This window comes from Cricetulus griseus (genome assembly GCF_003668045.3).
Source record: "Cricetulus griseus strain 17A/GY chromosome 1 unlocalized genomic scaffold, alternate assembly CriGri-PICRH-1.0 chr1_0, whole genome shotgun sequence".
Classification (NCBI taxonomy): Eukaryota; Metazoa; Chordata; class Mammalia; order Rodentia; family Cricetidae; genus Cricetulus; species Cricetulus griseus.
This window is the reverse complement of record NW_023276806.1, coordinates 227,227,477-227,252,588: the sequence shown is the minus strand read 5'-3', so window position 1 is coordinate 227,252,588 and position 25,112 is coordinate 227,227,477. Positions and strand designations below refer to the sequence as shown.

Here is a 25,112-nt window from a genome sequence, read left to right as displayed (position 1 = left end):
TGGAGAGAATCCTTTGGGGGGAGTCTCTTCTGAGAACACTAATCCATTTGTGTAAATCCTCCTTAATAATTACCTCCCAAAGGCTCCACCTCTTAAAATCATCACAAGGGATTAGGAGCGTAACATATGAGTTCATGGTAAAGGCACAAACATCTCCTCTGTAACAAATGGCATGCCACTGTTGCTTCAACATGCCTTCCTTCAATTATGAGCAAATAAGAAGCATCCTTCCATATGCTCTCACTGTGTGCTTCGTTTTCTGAAGCTACCAGGGAAAACATGCCCCTTGGGGAAGAGGACCTTTGTTCAGAATGAGTGCCAGACCTACATAGCTCTTTTCTAACACGGCCTCATTTATCTTTCAGAGTCCTTATGCCTGCTTTCTTTTTACATCTGTTCATCCACCTCCCCTCCCTTTATACCCTACAGCCATCTTTCTTTGTCCCTTTTGCTTCACTGTCTCCATGAAACGGTCTAGAGCATTCAGGGCAGGGTTGCTGGGGCCTAGTGAGAATCCATGCCTCCATATGGAGGAACTGCTTCTTACCTGCCTGCTTGAAATGAGCAGAGACTTTTTAACTACCATACAGGTCGGCTGCCGGACGGGGGAAGGTGCAGAGTAAATGAAGAGAACAAACTGGAGTAACTCTTTGCAGACAAAAAGGGTAAGACTGGGTTAGCACTCTGCTGTGCAGCCTGCCTGAGAATGAGGGTCTTGAGACACAGTCACAGGAAGAGTAGAGGTGAGGGGCTGCGCATGCGTCTCTACAGGAAAATGGAATGTGTGTGGCAGACTCAGCTGAGTCAGTGCTTCCTAGCTTCTGCCCACAGTTGGTTCAGGGACTCTTTGAGGGCTGTAGAGCAGGTGTTAGGTGAAGTATGGGCACCTATACCTTGTATGAAAACAACTTCTGCTTTCTGCCTCTTTTCCTCCCGTGTTCTCCCTAGGAAGCAAGCTTGGCTGCAGACCCAGGGTCTTGCAAAAGCTGCAGCCACACCTCAGAGTGGGGTGGCAGCCGAGGCAATGGTGGGAGTGCTGAAGACACCCCATGGCTACTGAGGACACTGCCGGGTCGGGGAGCAGAGTGGCGGGCATGGTGTGCAGTCTGTGGGTCCTAGTTCTGGGGCCCTCGGTTCTGGCTCTGGAAGGTAGGAAGGAGGGGGCGCGGGAGAGCCCTGTGGGCCAGCAGAGTTGAGTGGGGGGGGTGGTGGAGAAAAAGAGTAAGATGTTAAGGGAGCGTATGGTGAGGGTGAACAGAACTTGTATCAAGTATTTTAGACTCATGATCCTCACAGATACTAAGCTCCTGCTGGCAAATTAAGTGGATCCGGGAAGGACAGTATTTGGTTTTCCATGGAGAGGGAGTAGCCTGGCCAGCTGGAGGCTTTACACAATGTGCCCATCCCCATTGTGTCTGAACAGAAGTGCTGCTGGACACCACAGGAGAGACCTCTGAGATTGGCTGGCTCACCTACCCGCCAGGTGGGGTGAGTGCCACCCTTGGTTCTGAACCCATCCTCTGGCCCTCACTGTTCCCTAGAACGTGGAGTTGAGGGAGGGAACCCTGGATACAAGCTGTGGGATCAGACTCCCCAAACTCTGTGGGGAACAGGATTTCAGTGCTTTGCTGGAACACATACAGCCCTGCAATATCCCACTGTCGTCTCCCTCTGCAAACTGGGCAGTTATTGTTTTCCCTGGTCCCCTTGCAGTGGGACGAGGTGAGTGTTCTAGATGACCAGCGCCGGCTGACTCGGACCTTCGAAGCGTGCCACGTGGCAGGGGTTCCTCCAGGCGCTGGGCAGGACAATTGGCTGCAGACACACTTTGTGGAACGGCGAGGGGCCCAGAGGGCGCACATCCGCCTTCACTTCTCAGTGCGAGCCTGCTCCAGCCTGGGTGTCAGTGGGGGCACCTGCCGGGAGACCTTCACTCTTTACTACCGGCAGGCCGAGGAGCCTGACAGCCCCGACAACATTTCGGCCTGGCACCTCAAACGCTGGACCAAAGTGGACACAATTGCAGCAGATGAGAGCTTCCCGGCCTCCTCCTCTTCCTCCTCTTCCTCATGGGCCGTGGGACCCCACAGGACTGGTCAGCGGGCGGGACTTCAGCTCAATGTGAAAGAGCGCAGCTTTGGCCCTCTCACTCAGCGGGGCTTCTATGTGGCCTTCCAGGACACAGGGGCCTGCCTGGCCCTTGTAGCAGTCAAGCTCTTCTCCTACACCTGTCCCTCTGTCCTGCGTGCCTTTGCCTCCTTTCCCGAGACTCAGGCCAGTGGAGCAGGAGGTGCCTCCCTGGTGGCAGCTATGGGCACCTGTGTAGCTCATGCAGAACCAGAGGAGGATGGAGTAGGAGGCCAGGCCGGGGGCAGCCCCCCACGGCTACACTGCAATGGCGAAGGCAGGTGGATGGTCGCTGTGGGAGGTTGCCGCTGCCAGGCAGGACACCAGCCTGCTCGAGGAGACAAGCTCTGCCAAGGTGAGAGCCTTTCCCACACCCCCTTGGCCTTGGATTTTTTTTTTCTCCTGAACACTCCAAATGTGGCTTTGTCCACGAAATATCTCAATTAGGCCATCTCAGGAAAGGATCCACCCCCCCCCCCCAGTTTACTTTCTGAAATATACAGAATTGCTCATTGGAAGTCCTCTGTCATTTGTAGAAATTGCGATAGTTTTCCATAGTCCCCCCATATTTTGTACCCTAAGGCCATGGACCCAAGAAGTAACACAGCAGAAGTTGCTCCATTCTTAGGTTGCCTTGTGTGGGTTCTTCTGTGCCCTTAAGCTACCTGGCTGGGAAGGCTTCATCGCGGAGCTGGTAGCTGAAAGGCAAGTCGGAAGTAGTATTGGATAGGCTAAAAAGAATGACTACAGGGATACCCACTTCTGTGCTTGCACTGCCCCCAGCCCCTGCATACCTCACTTTTTATAAGTGGAAATGAGTTCTGTCCCCTGACTGACTAGATCTGTGCACCAGGGGACAGCAGGTGGAGACTGGGTCTCAGGACCAAGAACCAGCTCTGGGGAATGGCCGATGCCTTGTATAGGTGACTAGAAACTCAGGGTGGGAAGATGAAGTAAACATGACACCACATTCTCACCTTTGCTCTGTAGCCTGCCCTGAGGGGTCCTATAAGGCCCTAGCTGGCAATGCCCCTTGCTCACCATGTCCAGCTCGCAGCCACTCTCCTGATCCTGCAGCCCCGGCTTGCCCGTGTCTCCAGGGCTTCTACAGGGCCAGTTCTGATCCACCAGAGGCCCCTTGCACTGGTGAGTCCTTGTCTCAGCTCAATACATTAAATCTGGGAATGGACAAGGATTTGGGGGACCTAATTTAATAATGGGGATAAAGGGCGTTGGAGCTCACTTGGAATGACTTTGCATTCTTTTTTGGTCTCTTCCCCTACACTTCCCTCTTTCTCCACTCCCCCCCCACAATCCCCACCCTTCTTCACCCCTTCCAGGCCCCCCATCTGCTCCCAGGGAGCTTTGGTTTGAGGTACAAGGGTCAGCACTCATGCTGCACTGGCGCTTGCCTCAGGAGCTGGGTGGACGAGGGGACCTGCTCTTCAATGTTGTGTGCAAGGAGTGCGGAGGCCACCGGGAGTCCAGCAGTGGGGGGACATGTCGTCGCTGCAGGGATGAGGTGCATTTCGACCCCCGCCAGAGGGGCCTGACTGAGAGTCGAGTGTTAGTTGGGGGGCTCCGAGCACGCGTGCCATACATCTTGGAAGTGCAGGCTGTCAATGGGGTGTCTGAGCTCAGCCCTGACCCTCCCCAGGCAACAGCCATCAATGTCAGCACCAGCCATGAAGGTGAGCTCACCCTTTTCCTTCTCCTTGAGGACAGCTTGCTTCGGCTCCTCAGATCCCCTCTTCCCTATGCCTGCTTTCCAGTCAGCTTGCAGCAGACATCACGTTCTCAAGTCCATCCTCTCCACCCTCGGCTGCTGCTGCTCCCAGAGACTCCCCCCCCCCCAACAATAACCCTCCTCTCTGCCTGCACTTCAGTCCCGTCTGCAGTCCCTGTCATGCACCAGGTGAGCCGAGCAGCTAACAGCATCACAGTGTCCTGGCCGCAGCCTGAGCAGACAAATGGGAACATCCTCGACTACCAGTTGCGCTACTATGACCAGGTGGGCAGAGAGTCAGGCGCCTCGGCAGGGTTCACTAGAGCTCTCAGCCCCCACAACCCCAACCCTACAAGAGCATTGCTACAGAGTGGGGCAAGGGGAAGCGCCGAGAGCGCGCCAGGAGGCACCAGGGATGTCACAGGGGAAGACAGACAGAAGAAGCAGGGACAAAGTGAGTGAATGGCCGTTGTCTCTAGGCGGAAGACGAGTCCCACTCCTTCACCATGACCAGCGAGACTAACACTGCCACTGTGACAAGGCTGAGCCCTGGCCACATCTATGGCTTCCAGGTGCGGGCACGGACCGCGGCCGGTCACGGCCCCTATGGGGGCAAAGTCTATTTCCAGACCCTGCCTCAAGGTGAGCCGAAGTCTGGATGAGCATTTGGGTCCCAAGACTGTCTAAGCCACAAACCTTGACCCATCATTCCTCCAGATCAGAGTCTCTGGGGAAGGGGGATGCCGTGGGTGGCCCCTAACTTTAGAGGCTGCTCGTGTGTGAAGCCGGAGGCAGTGAATGAGCACCAGTGGGTTTGCAGGTATGAATGCGCACCGTGTGGACCAAGGCGGACAGTTGTTGCCTGCCTGCCGAGGATCGGAAGGATGTTCAGGTGGCTGAGTGTGCGTGTGCAGTGTGTGGATGTGGTGCTGTGGATGTCCCAGGGCAGGGGAGGCGTGTAGACACAAAGAAAACCTGCCTCCCCCCCTCCCCCCCGTGACTCTGCCACAAGGCCATCTCCCCTCAGTGATTCTGCCCCTGATCCCACAGGTGAGCTGTCCTCCCAGCTTCCAGAGAGGTTGTCCTTGGTGATTGGTTCCATCCTGGGGGCCTTGGCCTTCCTTCTACTGGCAGCCATCACCGTACTGGCTGTCATCTTCCAGCGGTGAGACCCCTGCCACTCCTACCCAATTTGCCCCCATACCGCTCGCTCGAGTCCTGACCACCCCAGGAACCCCTTCAGCGCTTGGCCTATCTTTCTACTAGTTCATCGCTCAGGTGGCAAGGAGGGTATGGTAGCATCCCCTCAGTTCTCAGAGCCATGGGCTGGAAAGTTGTGTACTTGGCCAGGGTGTTTGGGGCAGACACAAGCAGACAGAAACAGGTGTCATCCTAGGCTGTTGATTTGCCTCTCAGGAAGCGCCGTGGGACCGGCTACACCGAACAACTGCAGCAGTACAGCAGCCCAGGTTGGGAAGGGAAGAGGGATTGTGACTGGGGTTGCGGGCTTGGAGCGAGGTACATGCCTGATGAGGAAGGGGCTCTTCCAGAAGTGTAAGGGTGTGACTTGGGTATTTGGGTGCTCATGTTGGCAGCACACCCTCATAACACACTGTACTCTTCAGGGCTTGGAGTAAAGTATTACATTGACCCTTCCACCTATGAGGACCCCTGCCAGGCCATCAGAGAACTTGCTCGAGAAGTTGACCCTACATATATCAAGATTGAGGAAGTCATTGGGGCAGGTATTTGAGGGACAAGGAGTGTCTGGGTGGGCCTTGTGATCCCTGTCAAGCACAGCTGAACATTTTGTGACTTCTATCCATCTATTCTTCTAGGTTCCTTTGGAGAGGTGCGTCGGGGCCGACTGCAACCCCGGGGAAGGCGGGAACAAGCCGTGGCTATCCAGGCCCTGTGGGCAGGGGGTGCTGAGAGCCTGAAGATGACCTTTCTGGGCCGAGCAGCGCTGCTGGGTCAATTCCAGCACCCCAATATCCTGCGGCTAGAAGGTGTAGTCACCAAGAGCCGGCCCATCATGGTGCTGACTGAACTCATGGAACTTGGTCCCCTGGACAGCTTCCTTAGGGTCAGTTATGCTAAGGGTGAAGGGGGGTGAAGGGGGGCTTGGGGTTGAGAAAAGCTTGGAACTCTCGTGTTTTCCAGAAGGCAGAACCTTGTGCCTCTGCTCCTTTCCACCCCATTCTCCATCGTGGTCTTCATCCCTCATTCTCAGGCCATTCTGACTCCCAAATTTGCTCCCAGCCGCCCTCTTACACTGATACTTGTCTGCAGTGTGTCTACCCTGCTGATGGCCTCTCTCCTCTGCCCTTTAGCAGCGGGAGGGCCAGTTCAGCAGCCTGCAGCTGGTGGCCATGCAGCGGGGGGTAGCCGCTGCCATGCAGTACCTGTCCAGCTTTGCCTTTGTGCATCGAGCACTCTCTGCCCGGAGTGTACTGGTGAACAGCCACCTGGTGTGCAAGGTGGCCCGGCTTGGCCACAGTCCTCAGGTGAGTTGGGGGTGGGGGGTGTTGGAGGGTCAGGGCTCTTCAGCACACTGGAGGGGAAGCTAGAATACAGGATGGGTGCTGCCAGTGGGATATCATAGTGCCTGGGGGTTAGAGACTCGATCACGGAGCGAGGAGAGGGAAGCCCGGGCTTAGAGCAATTGAGAGATGGAAGGAACCAAGGGAAAGCAAGGGACCACAGGAAGACAAGAGAACCGTAAAACTAGCACCAGCTCCTACTTGCTGTCAGTACAGAGGTCACACAGGCTGAAGTGTCAGCACAGTGGTATTCAAATCCCTGAATCCTCCACTCTCAAGCCCCATGACCTATGCAGTTTCGTGGTCTGGAAGCCTTGATTCCACATTTGGTTGTGTGTCTACTCTTCAGCATGGTCAAGGGGATGGAATGAGATGCTGGATTAAGACTCCCAGACATCTAAGTTGCCCAGTGAAGGTGGCTCTCCTACAGTTATTACTGTTTGATCTCTGGTTCTCCCCTTCAGGGTTCAAGTTCCTTGCTTCGCTGGGCAGCCCCAGAGGTCATCACACACGGGAAATATACTACAGCCAGTGATGTCTGGAGCTTCGGGATCCTGATGTGGGAAGTGATGAGCTACGGGGAGCGGCCCTACTGGGACATGAGTGAGCAGGAGGTGACCTTGACCTACGAGGTTGTTTGCTGACTTTCCCACTTTGATCTCACCTTTGCTATCATTTCCTGAACCCACCTTTTCTGAGCCATTCCTGTGCTAAGATCTTGTGACTGGAACATCCTGAATTTTTGTGGTTCCCACCCAATCCCAGCTCATGCTACATCTGAACTCAGCCCCTCCTGCCCCCCTTTGTCAACACCCGACTAGCGACAGCTTCTCACCACATGCCCCTCTTGACCTGCAGGTACTAAATGCCATCGAGCAAGAGTTCCGGCTGCCCCCACCTCCAGGGTGCCCCACTGGGCTACACCTACTGATGCTAGACACTTGGCAGAAGGACCGTGCCCGTCGGCCTCACTTTGACCAGCTTGTGGCTGCATTTGACAAGATGATCCGCAAGCCGGACACACTACAGGCTGAAGGGGGCTCCGGAGACAGGTCTGAAACTTGGGGCTGGAGCCTGGGAAAGCCAGGGAGGGTAGGTGTAAACCAAAAGGAAAACTGAGCAGAGAGAGTCAGATGAAGAGGAAACCTGTTTTGCTTGCCCCTCCCCACCTTAGGCCTTCCCAGGCTCTTCTGAACCCCGTGGCCTTGGCCTTTCCTTGCCTGGACTCTCCCCAGGCCTGGCTTTCAGCCATTGGACTAGAGTGCTACAAGGACAACTTCTCCAAATTTGGCCTTTCCACCTTCAGTGATGTGGCTCAGCTCAGCCTGGAGTAAGCGGTGACGTGGGGGGAGGGTGGGCACCCTGGGCCCCAGGCAATGGGGACATCTGGGGTGTACATTCAAGGAGCTGGCCCAAGCCCAAGTCTGATCCACTCCTTCCCCACCAGAGACCTGCCGGGTCTGGGCATCACCCTGGCTGGCCACCAGAAGAAACTCCTGCACAACATCCAGCTCCTCCAGCAGCACCTGAGGCAGCCAGGCTCAGTGGAGGTGTAAAGTTTGGTCGGGAATCTGCCCGCCACTGATGCCCCAACCCCGTCCTGGACATAGGATGGAGGAAGGATGTGTGAGACTGAGCCAGGCCTGATTCCAACCTCCACGCCTGCCACCTGAAACCCAGCCCACCGGACACTACATCCCAAACCCTGCCCTTCCGACAGCCTCCCCCATATTAAAGGGAAAGAAGGGAATTTACAAGTTTAGGTGTGTCCATGCCTGGGTCTGCAAGGAAGGGCTGGGGCGGCCTTGTGGGAGGAGCAGAGCTGCATGGCAGGGTGGGCCAGGGGTTAAGTTCACTGAAACATAAAGGGATCTGGGTGGGGATCAGGAAATGACTTTATTGGAAGGTGGCAAGGCTCACCCCAGCTTCCTCACCCCAACACTGGTGCCCGTAACTCTCCATCACACACCTTTCCACAAGCTCAGTGTTACTCCATCAATTGTCTGGAGCACTCTGGGAAGAGGTGTCCCTCCCGCTTACAAGACCTGGGTGGAGACAGGTGCCCAAGATGGCAAGCCTGTCTTTAAAGTGCTCTAGTGTGCAGTGGAGCTCCCATAAGAGAACAAAGAATGATGGGTTGAGGCAAGCACCACAGAGTCTTCCTTCCTTTGCCCCAAGCTGAAGGAGCTGTGGAGACCTGGAACATTTATTCCCAGTGTGCCTTCCTTAGCATGCTCCTCCCCCCTACCCCCTGGACTCGGGCGGGGGCTGACTTCTACTTTTTAACTGGTTTTCTTTCATTCTGTTTTGACGCTCGTTGAGAGTCAACCTTCAGATCTGGTACTCCCAGCCCTCTTTCATTCTGTTTTGACGCTCGGTGGGAGTCAACCCTCAGATCTGGTACTCCCAGCCCTCCCCATCTTCAAGACCGCGGTTGATTATCCCTCGAAGGTCCCTCCTTAGAGTCCCTTGTCGAAGCCTTTCCCAGTTGACGCTGCTCCGGGAGGTGCTTCGAGACACGGAGGGTGTGGGGAAGGACAGGTAGGCACCAAAGGAACGTGTCATCTCCGGCTTTTCTCCTGAGTCTTTTTCCAAGTCCTCTGAGTACAGGCCATCTTGTTGCTGGAAGGCCCGTGCATAGCGGCGGATGCGTTGCCTGTTGAGATCTTGCCTGTCTTCCACCCTGGAGGGAGGGGATGAGGGATTCAGAAACAGTGGAAGCGAAAGGAAGGCCTAAGGTCAACACTTCTCATTCACCGCCACCATTGTTGGAGGTTCTGTGCAGGCACCCTGGGGACACAGAACACCAGCCGCTCACCAACCAGGCCTCAGGAAGCTGTAGGCTCTGCTCTGCGCATGCTTAGGAGCCGAAGCTCAGACAAGCATGGGGCCTAGGAAGTGTCCAGACCCCCACAGAGCTTCTGGAAGCAAGAGGACAGCATGCAAAGTGACTGCTTAGGGAACACCACCAATGGTCCATGTCTCTTACCGCAGGAACCAGCGGTCCCCCAGCCCATACTCGCGCCCACAGATCCCAGAGCGAGGCCACAGGCAGCGAGGCAGCTTCCGCTCCAGCATCACAGTGGTGGCTACAACCTACATTTGGGGACAAAAAGGGAAGTCAGAGAGGTCAGGTGCAGACTGAAAAAGGGCAGAGAGAGGAGGGGAGGCCAGAAAAAGGGAAGACAATTTAGTAACACTCTGGAGCTTGTGGCTCTCTAGAAATAGAAGCAAGACCCCCACCCCAAACCAAAGATGGCCACATGAACTTGGTAGAGCCCCTTCTGTTGAAGAGACTGGATGGGACTTGAGCCCCACAATTCTTTATCCTATGACTTGAAAGCCATGGCAAAGCCAGGCGAGGTGCAGGTGGCCTGTAAGAGTGTACCCTCAGGAGAGACCTTGACCAAAGGTATAGGCAAGATTGTGGAAAACATAGAGGAGTTTCACAGGTCTCGGAATGTTTCGAACCTGCATGCATGAAGTGATTTAAAAATATAAACATCCTGCTTGAAAACCTAATGTCAACTATTTTCAAAATATTTCTCCTAGCAAACCCTTTTTAGCCAGATTAGGTTTTACTCCATCTCCACAAATCACACTTAAATGCTTTCCAGGGTTTTAGAGTTCCATTTTTACTTTTACTTAAATTATTTCTGTTGAGATAAATTCTTTTTCAGGTATATTTTTAAATGAGAACTTGGTTGGTCCATTGTCCTTTATGCCCATCATCTGACTGAAGACAGCTTCTGCTGCTAAAGAAAGTGGATTTTTTAAAAATGTCATTATTTATAACACTTCCAATTTTTCTGGGTCAAATTTCGTAGGCTTCAGTGTTTTCAAGAGACTAGATACTTCCATTCTTTCTTGGGAGCACAATTTACCAAATATAGTTTTAGCCATTTGTTCACTTCATTTCTAGAAAAGACTGAGGATTTATTTAATTGTTGAGAAAATACAGGGAATTCTTCCCAGAGATTCCAGAAGTGCTCTTTGTTACTAATTAAGTCCCCCTGGAATGTTGCGCATTATTTTATAACTTGTGCAAAAAGCTATCCAAATACACATGAGTACAAATGGCTGCTTTTAACCTAGCATGGCCAGTTCCCCGGCAAGAAGAAGGTGTATGCAGTAACCCTCCTAGCCACCAGAGGGCTCACCTGTGCCCTCCAGAGCTCATCCCTCTCGTGGGCCACTCTCCAGTGAGTGTCACCCATCATGGCAATGAGGAGGTTGAGCATGAGCAGTGTGGCGATGATGGCAAAGGCGGCATAGGTGATGCTGTACATGAAGGGCAGGTCCACGTCATAGTTGGCAGGGCCGTCGATGATGGTGAGGAAGAGCTCAAAGGTGCTGAACAGCGCCATGGGGTAGTCATAGAAATGGCCGAGCTCATCAGGGTCCTCTGTCTGGAAGATGATATAGAAGGCTGCTCCACCCAAGGGGTGAGAGTTACCATAGCAACTGCATCGTGAATAGCCCACCGCCAGCTATTTGTTGTCTGTTTCCCTCCCATTCCCTTCCTCTCATCTTGCTGTTTCAACTCAAAAGGAATACATCTTAAATTATTTTATTTTTTGAGATTGTAATATAATTGCATTATTACCCCCTTCTCCTTCCAAGCCCTTCCACATGCCACTTCTTGCTCTTTCTCAAATTAATGGCCTCTTTTTCATTAATTGTTGATATCATTCCTAAATGCATATGCATTTCCTAAATACATAAATACAACCAGCTCAGTCTGCCTAATGTTACATGTTTTCAGGGCTAATCGTTTGATATGCTCTTCCCCGAGGAAGACTGTGTCCCTTCAGCATTCCTTAGTTGTGTGAAGTTCTCTGTGTAGGGCTGAGGCTCCCTTGCCCTGTCCACCTTAGCATGTCTACAAGGCTATGTGCCTAGCCTCCTGCCCCGACACTACTATGCCTCATTTCTCAGCAGCATCCCATTTTTAGACATTTCATGGCCTCCTCTAACATCTGGCCTCCTTCCAAGTTCAGCCTGAAGAATTTTGTACCCTCTAAGCCCCCGACCCCACCCCACCCCAGCTCTTTCCTCCACAGCCTCCATCCTGGATTGGTGATTTACCTGAAGCAAATCCCAGGATCACCACAGCCATCAGCCAGCAGAATCGCATCAAGTCACCAAAAATCATCTATGGAGAGGAAGAGGCAGAGAACACCACACTTTCAGACCAGTTACCCATCTGACGTCAGTAAATCTAACCTCAGAAGTCTGATGGCTCCATACACCAGGATGGGCTGTCAAACTACACCCTCTGAATAAATCTGCCTGCCCTATCTTGGTTAGGATTTTAAGCTAAGGATGATTTTTAAGCTTGTAGGAGGATTTTTATTTTCTTCAAAGAAAAAAATTAGGGGTAACATATAACAGGAACTATGTAGTGCTCACAACACCCGAAATATGTACTACCCAGCCCTGTGGGAAAGCGTTTGCTTAATCCTGGACGAGGGCCCTTTATTAGGAATCATGGGGGAGACACTGACCTTCTGGATCATGATGGTGAAGGGACCAAGCATCTGGAATCCTCTGGCAAAGTACATAACATTGCACCAACCCAACACCAGAGCAAAGGACATCGGCACCACCTCCCCGTCTGCGTTGGTGAGCCTCATCACCATGGTCACCAGCACCATGAAGGCATAAGTGATACTGGGGGGGGGGGAATGGGAGAACAAAAAAGTCAGGTTCGTCCTGGGGACCTAACAGCAAGAGTACAGCTGTCAGTTCAGCCTCAACACACTCCGTACACCTCACAGAGGGGACTCCAAGCTAAGGGGAAGGATGGCAATGGAAGCTCCAGGGAGATGAAGGTGGGGTGAGATGAAGGAGACACTCACATGATGACATGGAATGGCCCCCCAAGGATGGTCTGCCCAAAGAATCGCGTGACCCCCAACCTGAAGATGTCTGGAATCTGGAAAGAAGTCAAAGAAATATGAAAGGCTCTTGTAGACCAGCATGAGGGCGGGGCTCTGGGGCAAACAGCCTCCACCATAATCCTATCTACACTTTACCTCCACCAGCAGGATGATCACAGCCCCAACGACGCTCACCAGCTCCCCCACCAGCCGTAGATCGTCCTTGGGGGTCCCATAGGCCTCCTAGGGAGGGAAGATGCTGGTAAATCACGGGTCTCTGCCCAACATAACAGTTCCCAAGGCCATCCGCTCTTTCGGATTCTTTCTAGACCATGAGGTTCAGCTAGTCTCAAACTCTGCTCCTGGAGTAAGAATGCAGGTGTGTTCCTGTGTGCGCATTGGTGAGTCTGTGCCCACTTCTCAGACATCTAAGTGACAAGTGGAACCCTGGTGGGGAGTCAGGAAAGTGGGACAACGCTGGAAGAGAAGATTCCAAATGCCCTATCTGTCACTAGCAGGCTGTCACCTGCAGGAGCTTCTGCTGCAGGAGGGTGTTGTCCCGGGGATTGGTTCGGTTAGTGGTCCTGGGCTTGAGGGGCCGGTACACACAGCACATGGTGAAGCAAATGATGTACAGCACGTAGATGGCGCCCAGCACGCAGAAGTAGGGCCGCCCGAACCGCTTCCACTTGAGGCTCACCAGCTCCTTCACAGGCGTCTGGTCCAGAATATGGCGGGCCTACAAAAGCAGGACAGGACAGTATCTCCAAGAGCCAGCCCGCCACCCTTCCCGGGGCCTGAGCTGTGAAGAGCCTCTACCTCACGCTTCTTGGTAGTAACAATAAGCTCCAGCAGCGATTGATCATCTCCTGAGGAGTCGATCTCAGTGAGGTCGTAAAGGGTAGAAGTCAGTGGCCCATATGTCCACTGGACGTGCTTCCGCTTCTGCATCAGGTGTTGGAACATCTGAAAGAGAGTGGTCAGGATCCACGGCTGAGGGGCTTGCCACAGCCCAGAAGTAAAGGACCAGAGAAGGCGGTGGCCTTCTAGTAAGGACTACAGCCTTTGGAAGTCAAAAGAACTTGTATCACACGGACCCCTAGATTTATCCTGCTCCATGATTCATTCCAGAGCCTGGAGATATGGGGGAAATTAGCATGTCACTCTTCTGGGAAGGACAAGTGGGCTTGGGCATTGCAAAAAAAAAAAAAAAAAAAAAAAAACCAGGATAAGGTCTAGACTACATAAATTGCCAGTACTTTGGTCAGAGTAAACAGGTAAAGAGAAAACACAAAAAATGGACTAGTGAATGAAAGACATAGGCTGAAGCAGATCCTAAGGAGAGCTGGGGATTGGACCGAAGCCTCTTAGATGTCCAGCAACGTAAAATGAGGATCATTAAAGACACCTTAGGGCACGGGTCTCACCACAGTGTTGCCTTCCACCCCAGCCAGCTTGAAGGGGGTGAGTCCCTGGTTGTTGGGCACAAGCTCCAGGGACTTCAGGTGGTCTCCTCCATCATAGGACAGTAGCAGGTTGTACATCTGGCAGGCAAAAGTTTTGTTGGGCTGCAAGATGAGTATGTGCAGCACTGTATTTCCTGGGGAAGACAGAGGTTGCTATCAGATTCCCTGATGTCTCACCCCCATCTCGGTGTTCTCTCTCTCTCTGTCTCTCTCTGTCTCTCTCTGTCTCTCTCTCTCTGTCTCTCTCTCTCTCTCTCTCTCTCTCTCTCTCTCCCTACCTCCCCTTCTCTATCTGTCTCCCTGTCTCTATCTCTGTCTTTTATCTCTCTGTCTCTCTCTCTGCCTCTCTGTCTCTGTCTCTCTCTCTCTCTGACACACACACACACACACACACACACACACACACACACACACACACACATCTAGCACTTTCTCCTCGTCCCAGTTCTTACCCAGGGAGTCCTGGGCCCGGATGTCAGCTCCATGTTCGATGAGCAGCCTGACAATCTCCTCGCTGCCCACACAGGCAGCAAAGGACAGAGGGTGCTCTCCTGTGGACACAAGGAAACATGTGACAGGACACAGCAGGATCAGAAGAAGAGAGGGGCCTCTGTCTTCAGCCCAGCAACTGCCTCCTCCTCCCATGTCTCAGCTTGTGGCTTGGGATCACTTGCCCAGGAGAAACTCATGGAGGGAACTGGCCTCTGGCTCTGAGTCTTAGAAACACTGCCCCCCTCCCAGCTTCCCAGAAAATGTAACCAAGGAAAGGGTCCTCCTTAGCCTCCCCTCCTGCTGCTGTTGCCCCACTTTGCACCTCTGATCCTGGCTCTGGATCTCACCATAGTAGATAAGGTTGTGGGGACTGTAGTGGAAGGCGGAGCCAGTAGCTCTGGCAGAGACACTGGCCCCTCGGGCAAGCAGGGCACAGACCAGATTCACATTCTGGTTCATGACTGCGATGTGCAATGGAGTCTGACCTGGCCCAGAGAGAGCTGCAAGTCACATATCTGTTCCCAGGAACCTGAAGGAATCCCTCTCACATGTCCCCATAGTTTCCTTTGTGTGGCAGGCACCCTGTGGGTGTTAAAGGTTCCCAGTAGATCCCTTTGTTCCCTCCATCCAACTCTGCCCCTTCTCTGGGTCTCTGGGAGATCAGGGACCATATGTAATGACTTTCCACCAGGACTTAGAAAAAGGACAGCTTGTGGCATAATAATAAAAATTAGAGAGCTTCACATAGCTTCTGTTTCCCCAAATTATCTACCTGAGATTTCTGGAAAACACAGCTAACCGCCCATCCTAGGGCCTCACCTTCATATAGCTCAGAGGTCATTGGCTCAAAGACCAGCTCTGGGGCAGCCTCCATCAGCACCATGGCAGCCTCCAGGTTATCATAGAGGGCTGCTATGTGCAGTGCAGTTTCCCCCATGGCTCCTGGCATTTAGAGAGGTGGGGAAAAGGCAAGTAATGTCTTTGGGGCAGTCAAAGAAGACAAACATACCCTAGGTCATGGGCTCTCTTGGGGATGTCTGTGAGGAGGGGGACTGGCCCACAGACCATTGCTAGGACTCAGCTCCGTACCTCTCTGGTGCACCTCACATCCTCCAAACTTGAGCAGCTTGCTCAGGGCCTGGATATCATTTTCTTTGGCAGCTAGAAGAAGAGGTGACTCCCAGATCCTACCAGGAAATGGGACAAGAAAGGTGGTAACCATGAACATGCCCAGTTGTAGTACAAGTTATGAAGGCACCACTTAGGTGTGTCTCAACAAGAATGGATGGGGAGGTTCCTGAACCCGGTAGATGGGTTCATTACAGTGCAAAAGTCACCAACTCTCTTCTTGTTCAGTTCTCCTAAACCGACTTCAAGCATTTAGCCTGGGTAAGGGAAGGCCCAGACTAATTTCCTGTTCCCTGGTAATGGGACCAGAATATCCGGGGCTTGTGTGTGTGTGTGTGTGTGTGTGTGTGTGTGTGTGTGTGTGTGTGTGTGTGTGTGTGTGTGTGTGTAAACCATCTGTGCATATTGGACAAAGAAAGAAGGAGTTTTCTTCAGTCATACACTCACCACATGATCTGAGCATTCCAGGAGTGGTCCTATTCTGGACTCAGCAATGTCCTGAGATTGCCCTGCATGATAAGTCTTGTTTTCTATGTACTAGAGGTATAAGGAGCTCCGCCCCCATATTTGAGGAAGAAGGCAACATGCAGTGACTAGTGGGTTTTCTCCTGTTACAGGAGGCCTGGCTATTTGACCTTCAGTGTGGAACATTCGATTCCTCCCCTTTCCTCCTCTTTCTGGCCGTATCATCAGGACTCTATGTAAAAGCAGTAACAGCCCTTGTAAGAAAGCCTGACTCCGGGCAGTGGCCATGCACACCTCTCTCTCCTCACACCTTAATTTCTACCATTTTCCTTATTAAATCAGAAATCCTGCAGATGATCAGCACCTTATACAAATAAATAAGAGATTTCAGCTCTCTGATTCCCCTTCCACATGAAATGTCCAGGTCTGAAGTTCAGGAAGAGTCCCAAGGGACTCTTGTACAAATGAAAGTTCAGGAAACTGTACTCAAACCAGGAGATATTGAGTGTGGTCCATGCTTGTGAAACTTCTAAAGTAATAAATCCAAGTCAAGCTTGGGAGCCCCCCATCTCTAAAGAGTACAGGAAGTAAAGTCATCCATCATCCTCACACCCTGTCTACAGAGCCTTAGGAGCTACTTTATTTCTGCTATTAGTACCTGTGAAGATATAAATGGTGGCCAACAATGACAGATGAGGGGGAAGGAAAGAATCTCATTTAGAGAATTCATTTGTTGATTTTTCAGGTGGATCTGAATGTTCTCATCTTCCTCCTCCACTTCTTGAGTGCACCTAATTTTGAATTCAGAGTTCTTATCCCAACTCCCCATCTCTAGTATTCCCCTATTTATTATATAAGCTTTAGGCATTTTTAGGAAAAAATATATTCCTGGCTCTGCAAATCACCTCTCTAGTCTTATCCCAACTAAGAAACATGGTTCTGTTTTTATTGAATTTTTCTTTCAGTTTGGAGCAGTTTGGTCTTTCCACAGAAGTAAGTGAAATTATTGTATTTATCCATAGATAGCCAATTACACGGCACACAAAAGGATCTGGACAAGAGCTCCCATCCTGAAGTGCTAGCAGTGGCCAGAAGATTACTGTAAAGCTTGGATTAGGAAAGTGATAAGGAGAAGAAAGTGACTTCTATCTCCCACAACCGTAACCCCAGCTCCCTCAGAGGTCCAGAGGCAATCATCTAAGATTCTATCTCCATTTAGTGCTTTCTCCCTTTTGCTATTAAAGCTTATTAATTTGCATCTTCATGCTCTGGTCCAGGATTAACAAGACATTCTCTTGGTTTCCCAGCACCCTGCTTACCCCTAGTCCATCCTTTTTAAAGCTGTCAAGATAGCCTTTGTGAATGGCAATGCAGTCACCACTTACAAAGGGGGGTCGGATCTTTCAGCGCCCAAGGATAAGGAACACAGAGGTACTTCACGGTCTTTGTGCAACCATTTTTTCCATTCTCTGATCCTCCCCCTCACTCCTTACACCTGGCATTTCAGTCTCACCGCACACTTCAGCCCCACAGAGCACACCGTTCTTCTTGGACCTGTGCCCACGAGGCTGCTTCTTCCTGAATCCACTCCCTCAACCCCCGTGATTGTCCATTGTGCACTTCCATGCCCAGCAAAATCACCTAGTGTGCTGTGGCTGGCTGCTCACTACGATAGGGACAACGGATGAATCAACTAAGGTGGCTTTACTGCCCCTCTTATTGTCCCTCTCTACCCCTCCCCAAAGCCAACCTTAAATGAACATACAACCTAAGTGAAGTAAACATAAGAGGAAAAACAGAGTTTGGTTGAAAATACGGCTGCAAAACAAGTTTTCTAGACCTTTTGCCACCACCATGACTCTAGCCATTTGCCCAAAGCTCTTTTAACCTCTTACACAGATATTTTAAAGTCAGCACTAGAATGTAAGGGAAGCGAAGCTTCCTCCAACATACACCCCCACACACCACCACCACCACCACCACCACCACCATTCCTAGAACATTTTTCACTCTTTTCTTTGGTCTTATTTTTATTATAGCATCTTGCACTTTGTGTTGTAAATAGAATATGCTTCTTTTTCTATACTTGGGAATCACAGAATTTCCTTTTGTTCACAAAACATCTCTGAAGCTGATAATGGTCTCCCACAAGCCTGTGTTCCCTGAGTAATCCTTTTGTCTGCTTCTATCCTACCAGCCCCGTGAAAGACCAAAGACTGTCAGATATAAGTACAGTTACATGATGCTCAATTAAAATCGAACTCTAGATATACAACTTTTTCAATACTATTTTATGTATTCTTTGAAAATATGATGCATTTATACAATGTATTTTGATCATATCTATTTACAATGTCTCCCTCCAACTCTACAAATACATCCTATGCAGTATTTTGGGACATGCCTACAGTGACAACTTATCCATTATTCATCTAAAAGTCAAATTGAAAGATGCACCCTGTGTTTTATACCTGGCAACTCGTAAAGAAATAGCTTATTACCCAACTCAACAACGTTTGTAAGAGATGGTCTCCTCAGGGCTGGGCATTGGTGGCACCTGCCTTTAATCCCAGCACTTGGGAGGCAGAGGCAGAGGCAGAGGCAGAGGCAGAGGCAGAGGCAGAGCAGAGGCAGAGGCAGAGGCAGAGGAGGCAGAGGCAGAGGCAGAGGAGGCAGAGGCAGAGGCAGAGGCAGAGCAGGAGGCATGTTTGTGAGTTCTCAGCCAGCCTGTCTACGAGCAAGTTTCCAACCTCCAAAGCAATACAGAGAAACCCTGTCTCAACACACACACACACACACCACACACACACACACACACACGCACGCACGCACGCACGCACGCACGCACGCACGCACGCACGCACGCACGCACGCGCGCACACACACACACACACACACACACACAGCACACACACACATGAAAGAAATGGTCTCCTCTCCTTGCAAACTCCAGAATCGAGCAAAATGAAGAAGGAAGGTCAGTGAGCTTTTTCCATCCTACTTTATAACTTGCAGTAACTGCACAGGACCACAAGGTGATAGCAGAGAAAGTTCTAACTCCCTACTAGTTCTGGCAGTAAAGACACAGAACTCCAAACCTGTCTCACAATCCTTGGTCTCCAAAGAAGAAGTGGAAGGAATACCAAAGAGTCCTGTAGATTCTCTGATAGTAACCCATCACAGAAGGTTAGAGAACAACTAAGGTACAGGGGATAAAGGGAAGCAACAATGTTGAACATCCCACAGGACACTTACAAAGAATTACCCTACTCAACATGTTAACCATGCCAGGGCAGAGAAATCCTGATACAGAGGAAAGGATTCTTCACATAAAAAGAAATTAAAATTCCATAAGCATACAAAATATTTTCTAACTAAAATAAGTAAGAAACAAAAAGCTGTGATCAGAGAGTAGCAAAAAGAAATAAATATTATCAGAACATGGAAGGTATTTACAGGTTCTTCAGTTCTTTGTTTTACTTGGCAATTAAGTACAAAATTGAACTTTTCCCCCATAATGTCTTGGGGGAAAGCTCAGTCATAGGCTTCTTTTACATGAAACCTAGCATATTTTTGTTGTTGTTGAGGACTTAAGTTAGTGTTCTCTTGCTCACAGCCAAGATTGTGTCTCCAAGTGAGAGTCCTTGGCTTTCATCCTCCTTGACTTCTGCTCCTCCAACTCTCTGCTCCTGGTTTTTATGGACATAGAAGTCTGTGTGTGTCATGTCCATGAATCGTGTTCTGTCTTTTATTCTGGGAAACAAAGAAGGATCCAAGAGTTTTAAGGAATGTTCAGATCAGGAGAGTAGAAATGGCACAGAAATGGAATCTAACCTGTTCGTGTAACAGATGGGGCCTCAGGAGGAGTACTCTGAAGTGATTAGTCCAACCGGGTCAGTCTGATCTGAGACAAGTCCCTCCTTAGCCTTTTCTCTGTCCCTGTTCATTGTGTTGATCAGGAGTAGAAGGCCAGTGGTGGGGGCAGAGGGGACACTCTGAGGATACATGGGAGTTTCTCTACAGATGCCCTCACAGCTGACCGTAGGCACTGGGTAGACTGTGAGTGGTTGTTGCATTTTTCTTCTGATGGACTCATTTCTGTTAGGAGGAAGTTCATTGCCCACTCATGCCTGTCACCCTTGGCAGTTGTCTTTTTAATGATATTCTTTGTCACAATCCCATTTGTTTAATACACCTGTCAGTTTCCAAAGAAACATCACTTGTTCCCGCTTTTGCTTTCCACAGCCATACAGCATCAGCTGAGTAATTCTCTTCTTTTTATTTTTTAAGAAAAAGAAACTGAGGCAGCAAGGTCAGATATGTTGCCAGAAGATCACACAGGGTTAAAAGGCAGGCTTGCTTACCAAGAACATGGCCCCAGGGGCTTACCACTAAATTATGTGGTTCTTCTAGTTTTTATGGCTCTTCCTGATTTTTCTTGGGAGGTGGGGGTCAGGCCCAGAGCAATGACCACAGATGAGAAAGAGCAGCCATGTGTGGGAACATGGCATACACTGGGCACTCATGGGCCACCTCCCTCCAGCTGAGACTCCTGGCGACGAGATGAGGAAGTCACAAAGTGGGTAATGTGCCTATTTCAAGATTTGGAACCAAGCTGTTTCTGAACTGCCACAACTCCCTTACAAAGGCAAGCAAACCGGCATGTTGTGTGTGCTTATCAAGGCAAGCGCTGAGGTCTCCGGGAGAGTTGTCAGAGCTGAGCTTGCACAGAAATGTCAGCTCACATGTATCATTTATACAGGTTTCTATGTAACCCAACTCAAATGGCCGGCATGACTCCCTGTCCTCCCAGGGAGTGAAAATGTCAGCACAGGAGGGGTGGGAAGTCAGGTTGGGCAGCCTCTGTGAAGCTCCCAGCACACCCCACACTAGCAGAAATCAGATAACAAATAGGACAGTTTCCTTCTCTGTTCCCTTGCTTAAACTCGCTTCAGCCTTCTCATGACCTTCACCATGCTCACCTTTAACCTAAGCACAGTTATTCTTCCAGAATTTGTAGGATGTTGGTTCTATAACATTCCTCTCATACCAAGATCCATACGAGCTCTAGAACCTTCCCTACAGTGATATAATATTTGTGCATCATTTATATATTCATCTAGTAGACTTTAAGATAGGGCTGTACTCTGTGGCCCAGGCTGGCCTGGAACTCACTAAGTAGTCAATGTTAAACTTGTGGTAACCCTCCTGCCTCAGACTCCCAAGTGTTGGGATTATAAGTGAAGGTCACAATATTCAACTTGTTTATTGATTTTAAATCTTTGGAGACAAGTTTCACTGTGTTGTCCAAGTTAGCCCTGAGCTTATCAGTCCAGTGCTTCAATATTCTAAGTACTGGGAGTACAGGCAGTACCTATTATGCCTAATGGAATATAAGTTATGCATATATTGCTATCGTACAGTATTGTTTAGTAATGACAAAGGAAAAAATGCTATACATGTTCAGTATTGATGCAACTACCATGAGCCTAACTTTGTAACACACACAGCAATAGTACAGCCTTGTTGTCTCTAAGGTTGATTTAATCTGAAGATATGTAGGAACAACATGAACATTGGTACATTTTGTCCAGCAGAACATGAGGCTTTTTGAGAGGCAAGAACTACATCAGGTTAGTTTTCCACAAACCTAGTGGAGTATACATTATGCTCAATCAACGTTTAACACGTTGGATGTACAGAAATGAGAAACCTCTGGTCAGAAGACATGGTTTAAAAGAAATGGGAAAGAGTTGAGAATTCAGCTAATATGGATTTAAATTGGTGAGCTGCATGATGAAGAGAAATGTGTAACACCTCTGCTTATCTTGCAGAGTTCTTAAGGCTTTGCCTTCTGCTGAGACCAACTTCTACTCCATGAAATCCTACCTGGTCCTACCCCAGAATTCCTCTCTGGGGCTCCCACTTGAGCTCCAGGCCTGATTGGTCATCCTGAGGATGATAGAATCTCCCTCCTTCCCAAACCTGTGCTGGGTTTTATGTCAGATAAGATGAATGAAGGTGCTTCTAGAGACTGAGACTCTGCCATAGTTCAGAGCAATTATTTAAGTGCTGGCCTCCAGCTTGTCCATTTTCCACAATGCCTTCCCTGTGCGTAGCTGATCTCCCAGGCCAAGAATCTCCTAGGAAATTTCAGCTCTTTCTGGAAAGTAACATCCACAGAGGGCCACTACTGAGGGCATCATGTGTCTGGGAATAAGAAGGTTAAGAAACCATAGAAACAGATGAGGAGATCAGAAAATGGAGGGGAGACCCCTCTAACTGGTGGCTTTAGGTCTGCCTAGCCCAACACCACAGAAGAGAACACTTGATGGCAGGAAGAAATAGGTGCAGACTAGAGATGCCTGCAAATAGCTTATGCTTAGCCAGGCTGCCTGCTCGGGTCTGGGTCCTTTCCTCGGTTCTTCCTGCACAGGGGCTTTAGGAACCTCATCCACCCCTGTCAAAGCCCATGACTTTCTGCAGTCTGTGCCTGGTGCCCCCCAGCTTCAGGGTGCTGAGAGTGGGAGGAAGAGAAGTGAAACCAATGAGAAATTATTCTGTAACAACAGTGCCATTCTGTTGCCCTAAGATGTCATCAAGCAGACATGTGCCCTGGTCCCCACTCTCCCAGCCCTGGGGGAGAGAGGTGGGTGGCTGGATTGAGAGACAGGAAAGCCACAGCTCCAAGAAGGGGCACATCCAGGCAGGGAATGCATAATACAAAGAATAGGAAATCCCAAGCAGCCTTCAGGCCAGGTTAAGACAAGCCCTGCATTCAGAGATGGAGAAAAACCGAAGACAAAACCTCCAGCCTTTCCTCTGTGAACACACATGTTACCTGTCTCTGCATAGCCTGGGGGAGGCCCCCAAAGCAGAGCTTCCTTTTAGCATGTCACCAATGGGGTGGGGAACCCTACTAACAATGCCAATGAGGAGACCACCACAGGGTGGGCCCCAGACCCAGTGGATTTCTTATTCTCCTGCTCCCAAGACCAACTATAAGATGCTGTCTGAGGCAGGAGTGAGTGTCAGAAGAGGCAGGAGTGGGTATCAAGTGATTATAAGGCAGTTTTCTGCGAATCGAAACAAAATGTGGGGTTTCCTAAGGCCTCAAACTTCAGCGTCTCTCCCAGACCGCCTAGCTTGAAAGGCAGCATGGTGAGCATCTCAGGCATTATGGCCAGGAGGTCAGGCAAACTCATCAATAGAAAGGAGGACACCGCAGGCTGCACCTGAGCTTTGTTGGGTCTTTAAATCCCACCAGTGGCCGAGACAAATGTACAGGAATGGTAAGTATTTTCTCATCTCTACCTTCGTTATTACTGCTCTATTCATTCAGTCACTCTCTCATTCATTCCCACGTGTACGCTCGTATATAAAAATGTGTTTCTGCCGTAGAACTGCTAAAAGAACATGGAGTACAGATAGGTAAGACATTATCCTGCCACGATCGCCTTTGAAGTAGAGCGTTCACCGGGGCCAGTGAGGTGCCTGGCTACTGGGGAGGTACTCCTAACAAGCCTATGAGGACTGAATGGGACCGTAAAGAAAACTAACATCTGTGCCCAGGCTGCCTCCCACCTGACATCCTGGCCAGCTAGCCCCATGAGGCCACGACTCAGAAGAAAGTGCTTAGAAGGAGCCAGTCCATAACCTGGGGCACAGACTGTCCAGCCAGGGGTGACAAGAGAAGGCTCAAGCAAGCTGGGAGGGGGTGGGGTGGGAGCTCTGCCGCTTAGTAGAAGGAGTAGAGGCAGATGGCAAGCTTACCTCTTCTGCTGCAGCAGGTTCTGCTCGTCTCGGCTCTGAGCCCAGGACTCTTGTCTATGGAACCATTTGCAGAACTTGTTCCATAGGCAGAGTATTAACCCCTTGTCCTTGGGCAGTGACCACCCCATGGGGTGGAAGGCTGGTTCCTTGGGGGGCTGAGGCTGATGCCAGACCCCGACTGGGCTCGGCCTTGGGGCCACATTGGCACCCCCAAGAGCCGGCCTGCCCTCTCTCTGTAGAGGTCCCGTCTCCTGGCTCCTGGCCCCTACTTCTCCCGTGGAGCTGGTGAGGCTTCCCGTGGCCACCCCTAAGTCTGAAGAGGGCTCCTGTGTTGTTCCACTTGGCAGAGCTGGGGTTCTGCTGGGCTTGTAGATCTGGAGCTCCTGTTGGGAGTGAGCAGGAGCTGTGTGGGCACTCCCTCCTCCTTCCAAATTACCTGAGATTTAAAGAGACAGGCCCCAAAGTCCTGCCTGCTGAGGATATGCGTCAGCTCAGCCTCAACTCTCTCCACCCTGCAACTCTCCCACTGTTCTTAGGCCTTCAAAGAGATTAAAGAACTGGCCCCTGGACTTTGGGATATCCAGTGACCTTTTTCTGGGCCAGCTCCCTTGAAGGACTCCTGGCAGTGAGGAGGAGGAGGAGGAGGAGGAAAGCAAGAAAAGGCTTTTTGCAGGATGGAGAAGTTTCTGCCTGTCTCTACACAAGTCCTGGGAACTTTTCTCTTGACTCTTGGGGTGAAATGTCTTGCCTGGCCCAAAACAGGCATATAAACAGCAAAGACTTAGTTCTCACTGACTTTGAGTTGACAACTGCTTTCTGTAAAGAACCAGAAAGTACATGCAAGTATTTTAGGTGTTGTGAGCCCAGTACAGTGTCTGATGAAGATGCTTTGCTCTTTGGCTGTCAATTGTCTCCATCACTACCACTTAAAGATACAAAATTACCTCCCCACGCTAGTGAGTCAGGGTATGAAATCTATCCGTGGAAGACCCTGCTTCTGGTGGCAGGTGGGTTACCAGGTAAGACCCAGGTTGGGTCCAGTGAGGTGGCATGCACAGGTAGGGGCAGCAAAAGGAAAGACAGAGGCCAGCCAGAGAGACCTTGTCTCCAAATAAAAGGTATAAGAATGCTTAGTTAAAACTGATTGGAGTGGGGGTAAATACAGGTTATTTTTATATGTTCTAGAGTATTTTATCTGGCCATTTTCTCAGAGAGACACTGGGTTACTGTCACTAGGATCTATAATTGAGTGTGTCCACACAAACTCAGATAATAACTTAGGAGGCAGTTATTATCCATGGAGAAAACCGATGTTCAAAGTGCTAAAAACACGTCCCTAAGGCCACAGAAGTGACAGGCGATGCCCCAAATCACTGCTGACCCCAGAGTCCACCTTGTTTATGCTTCCCCCGTACACTCGCTCTAGCAGACAAAGTGATTTCTGCAGTGATAAGGAGGCTTGCCCAGAAAGGGTCACAGGCATCCTTGGTCACTGCATTGGACCTCAACT

General features: G+C 50.4%; 2 protein-coding genes across 2 annotated transcripts; one reads left to right on the top strand and one right to left on the bottom strand.

Annotated features, from left to right (window-relative positions):
• Nucleotides 1-1,049: 1,049 nt before the first annotated feature.
• On the top strand, nucleotides 1,050-7,952 carry Ephb6 (EPH receptor B6). Its single transcript, XM_035451900.1, has 16 exons — nucleotides 1,050-1,149; nucleotides 1,424-1,488; nucleotides 1,714-2,482; nucleotides 3,118-3,273; nucleotides 3,468-3,818; nucleotides 4,014-4,138; nucleotides 4,333-4,495; nucleotides 4,904-5,018; nucleotides 5,270-5,322; nucleotides 5,479-5,598; nucleotides 5,692-5,939; nucleotides 6,187-6,360; nucleotides 6,861-7,010; nucleotides 7,255-7,448; nucleotides 7,571-7,726; nucleotides 7,844-7,952. The coding sequence occupies exons 1-16, from the start codon at nucleotides 1,050-1,052 to the stop codon at nucleotides 7,950-7,952; spliced, it is 3,048 nt and encodes a 1,015-aa protein (XP_035307791.1).
• An 835-nt stretch (nucleotides 7,953-8,787) lies between these two features.
• On the bottom strand, nucleotides 8,788-23,841 carry Trpv6 (transient receptor potential cation channel subfamily V member 6). Its single transcript, XM_027389760.2, has 15 exons — nucleotides 23,603-23,841; nucleotides 15,326-15,423; nucleotides 15,056-15,178; nucleotides 14,584-14,721; nucleotides 14,197-14,295; nucleotides 13,706-13,878; nucleotides 13,098-13,244; nucleotides 12,805-13,017; nucleotides 12,435-12,521; nucleotides 12,258-12,334; nucleotides 11,904-12,069; nucleotides 11,485-11,551; nucleotides 10,557-10,825; nucleotides 9,386-9,492; nucleotides 8,788-9,079 (listed from the first exon to the last, which is right to left on the bottom strand). The coding sequence occupies exons 1-15, from the start codon at nucleotides 23,728-23,730 to the stop codon at nucleotides 8,788-8,790; spliced, it is 2,184 nt and encodes a 727-aa protein (XP_027245561.1). The 5' UTR covers nucleotides 23,731-23,841.
• Nucleotides 23,842-25,112: the final 1,271 nt, after the last annotated feature.

Excerpts from the sequence above, each read along its gene's own strand:
- Ephb6 (XM_035451900.1), top strand. The coding sequence starts at position 1,050 with ATGGCTACTGAGGACACTGCCGGGTCGGGGAGCAGAGTGGCGGGCATG. Across the intron at positions 2,483-3,117 it reads AGGAGACAAGCTCTGCCAAG|CCTGCCCTGAGGGGTCCTAT; the intron begins GTGAGAGCCTTT and ends TTTGCTCTGTAG. Across the intron at positions 5,940-6,186 it reads CCCTGGACAGCTTCCTTAGG|CAGCGGGAGGGCCAGTTCAG; the intron begins GTCAGTTATGCT and ends TCTGCCCTTTAG.
- Trpv6 (XM_027389760.2), bottom strand. The coding sequence starts at position 23,730 with ATGGGGTGGTCACTGCCCAAGGACAAGGGGTTAATACTCTGCCTATGG. Across the intron at positions 14,722-15,055 it reads GACCTCTGAGCTATATGAAG|GTCAGACTCCATTGCACATC; the intron begins GTGAGGCCCTAG and ends TCTCTGGGCCAG. Across the intron at positions 12,335-12,434 it reads TGATCATCCTGCTGGTGGAG|ATTCCAGACATCTTCAGGTT; the intron begins GTAAAGTGTAGA and ends ACTTCTTTCCAG.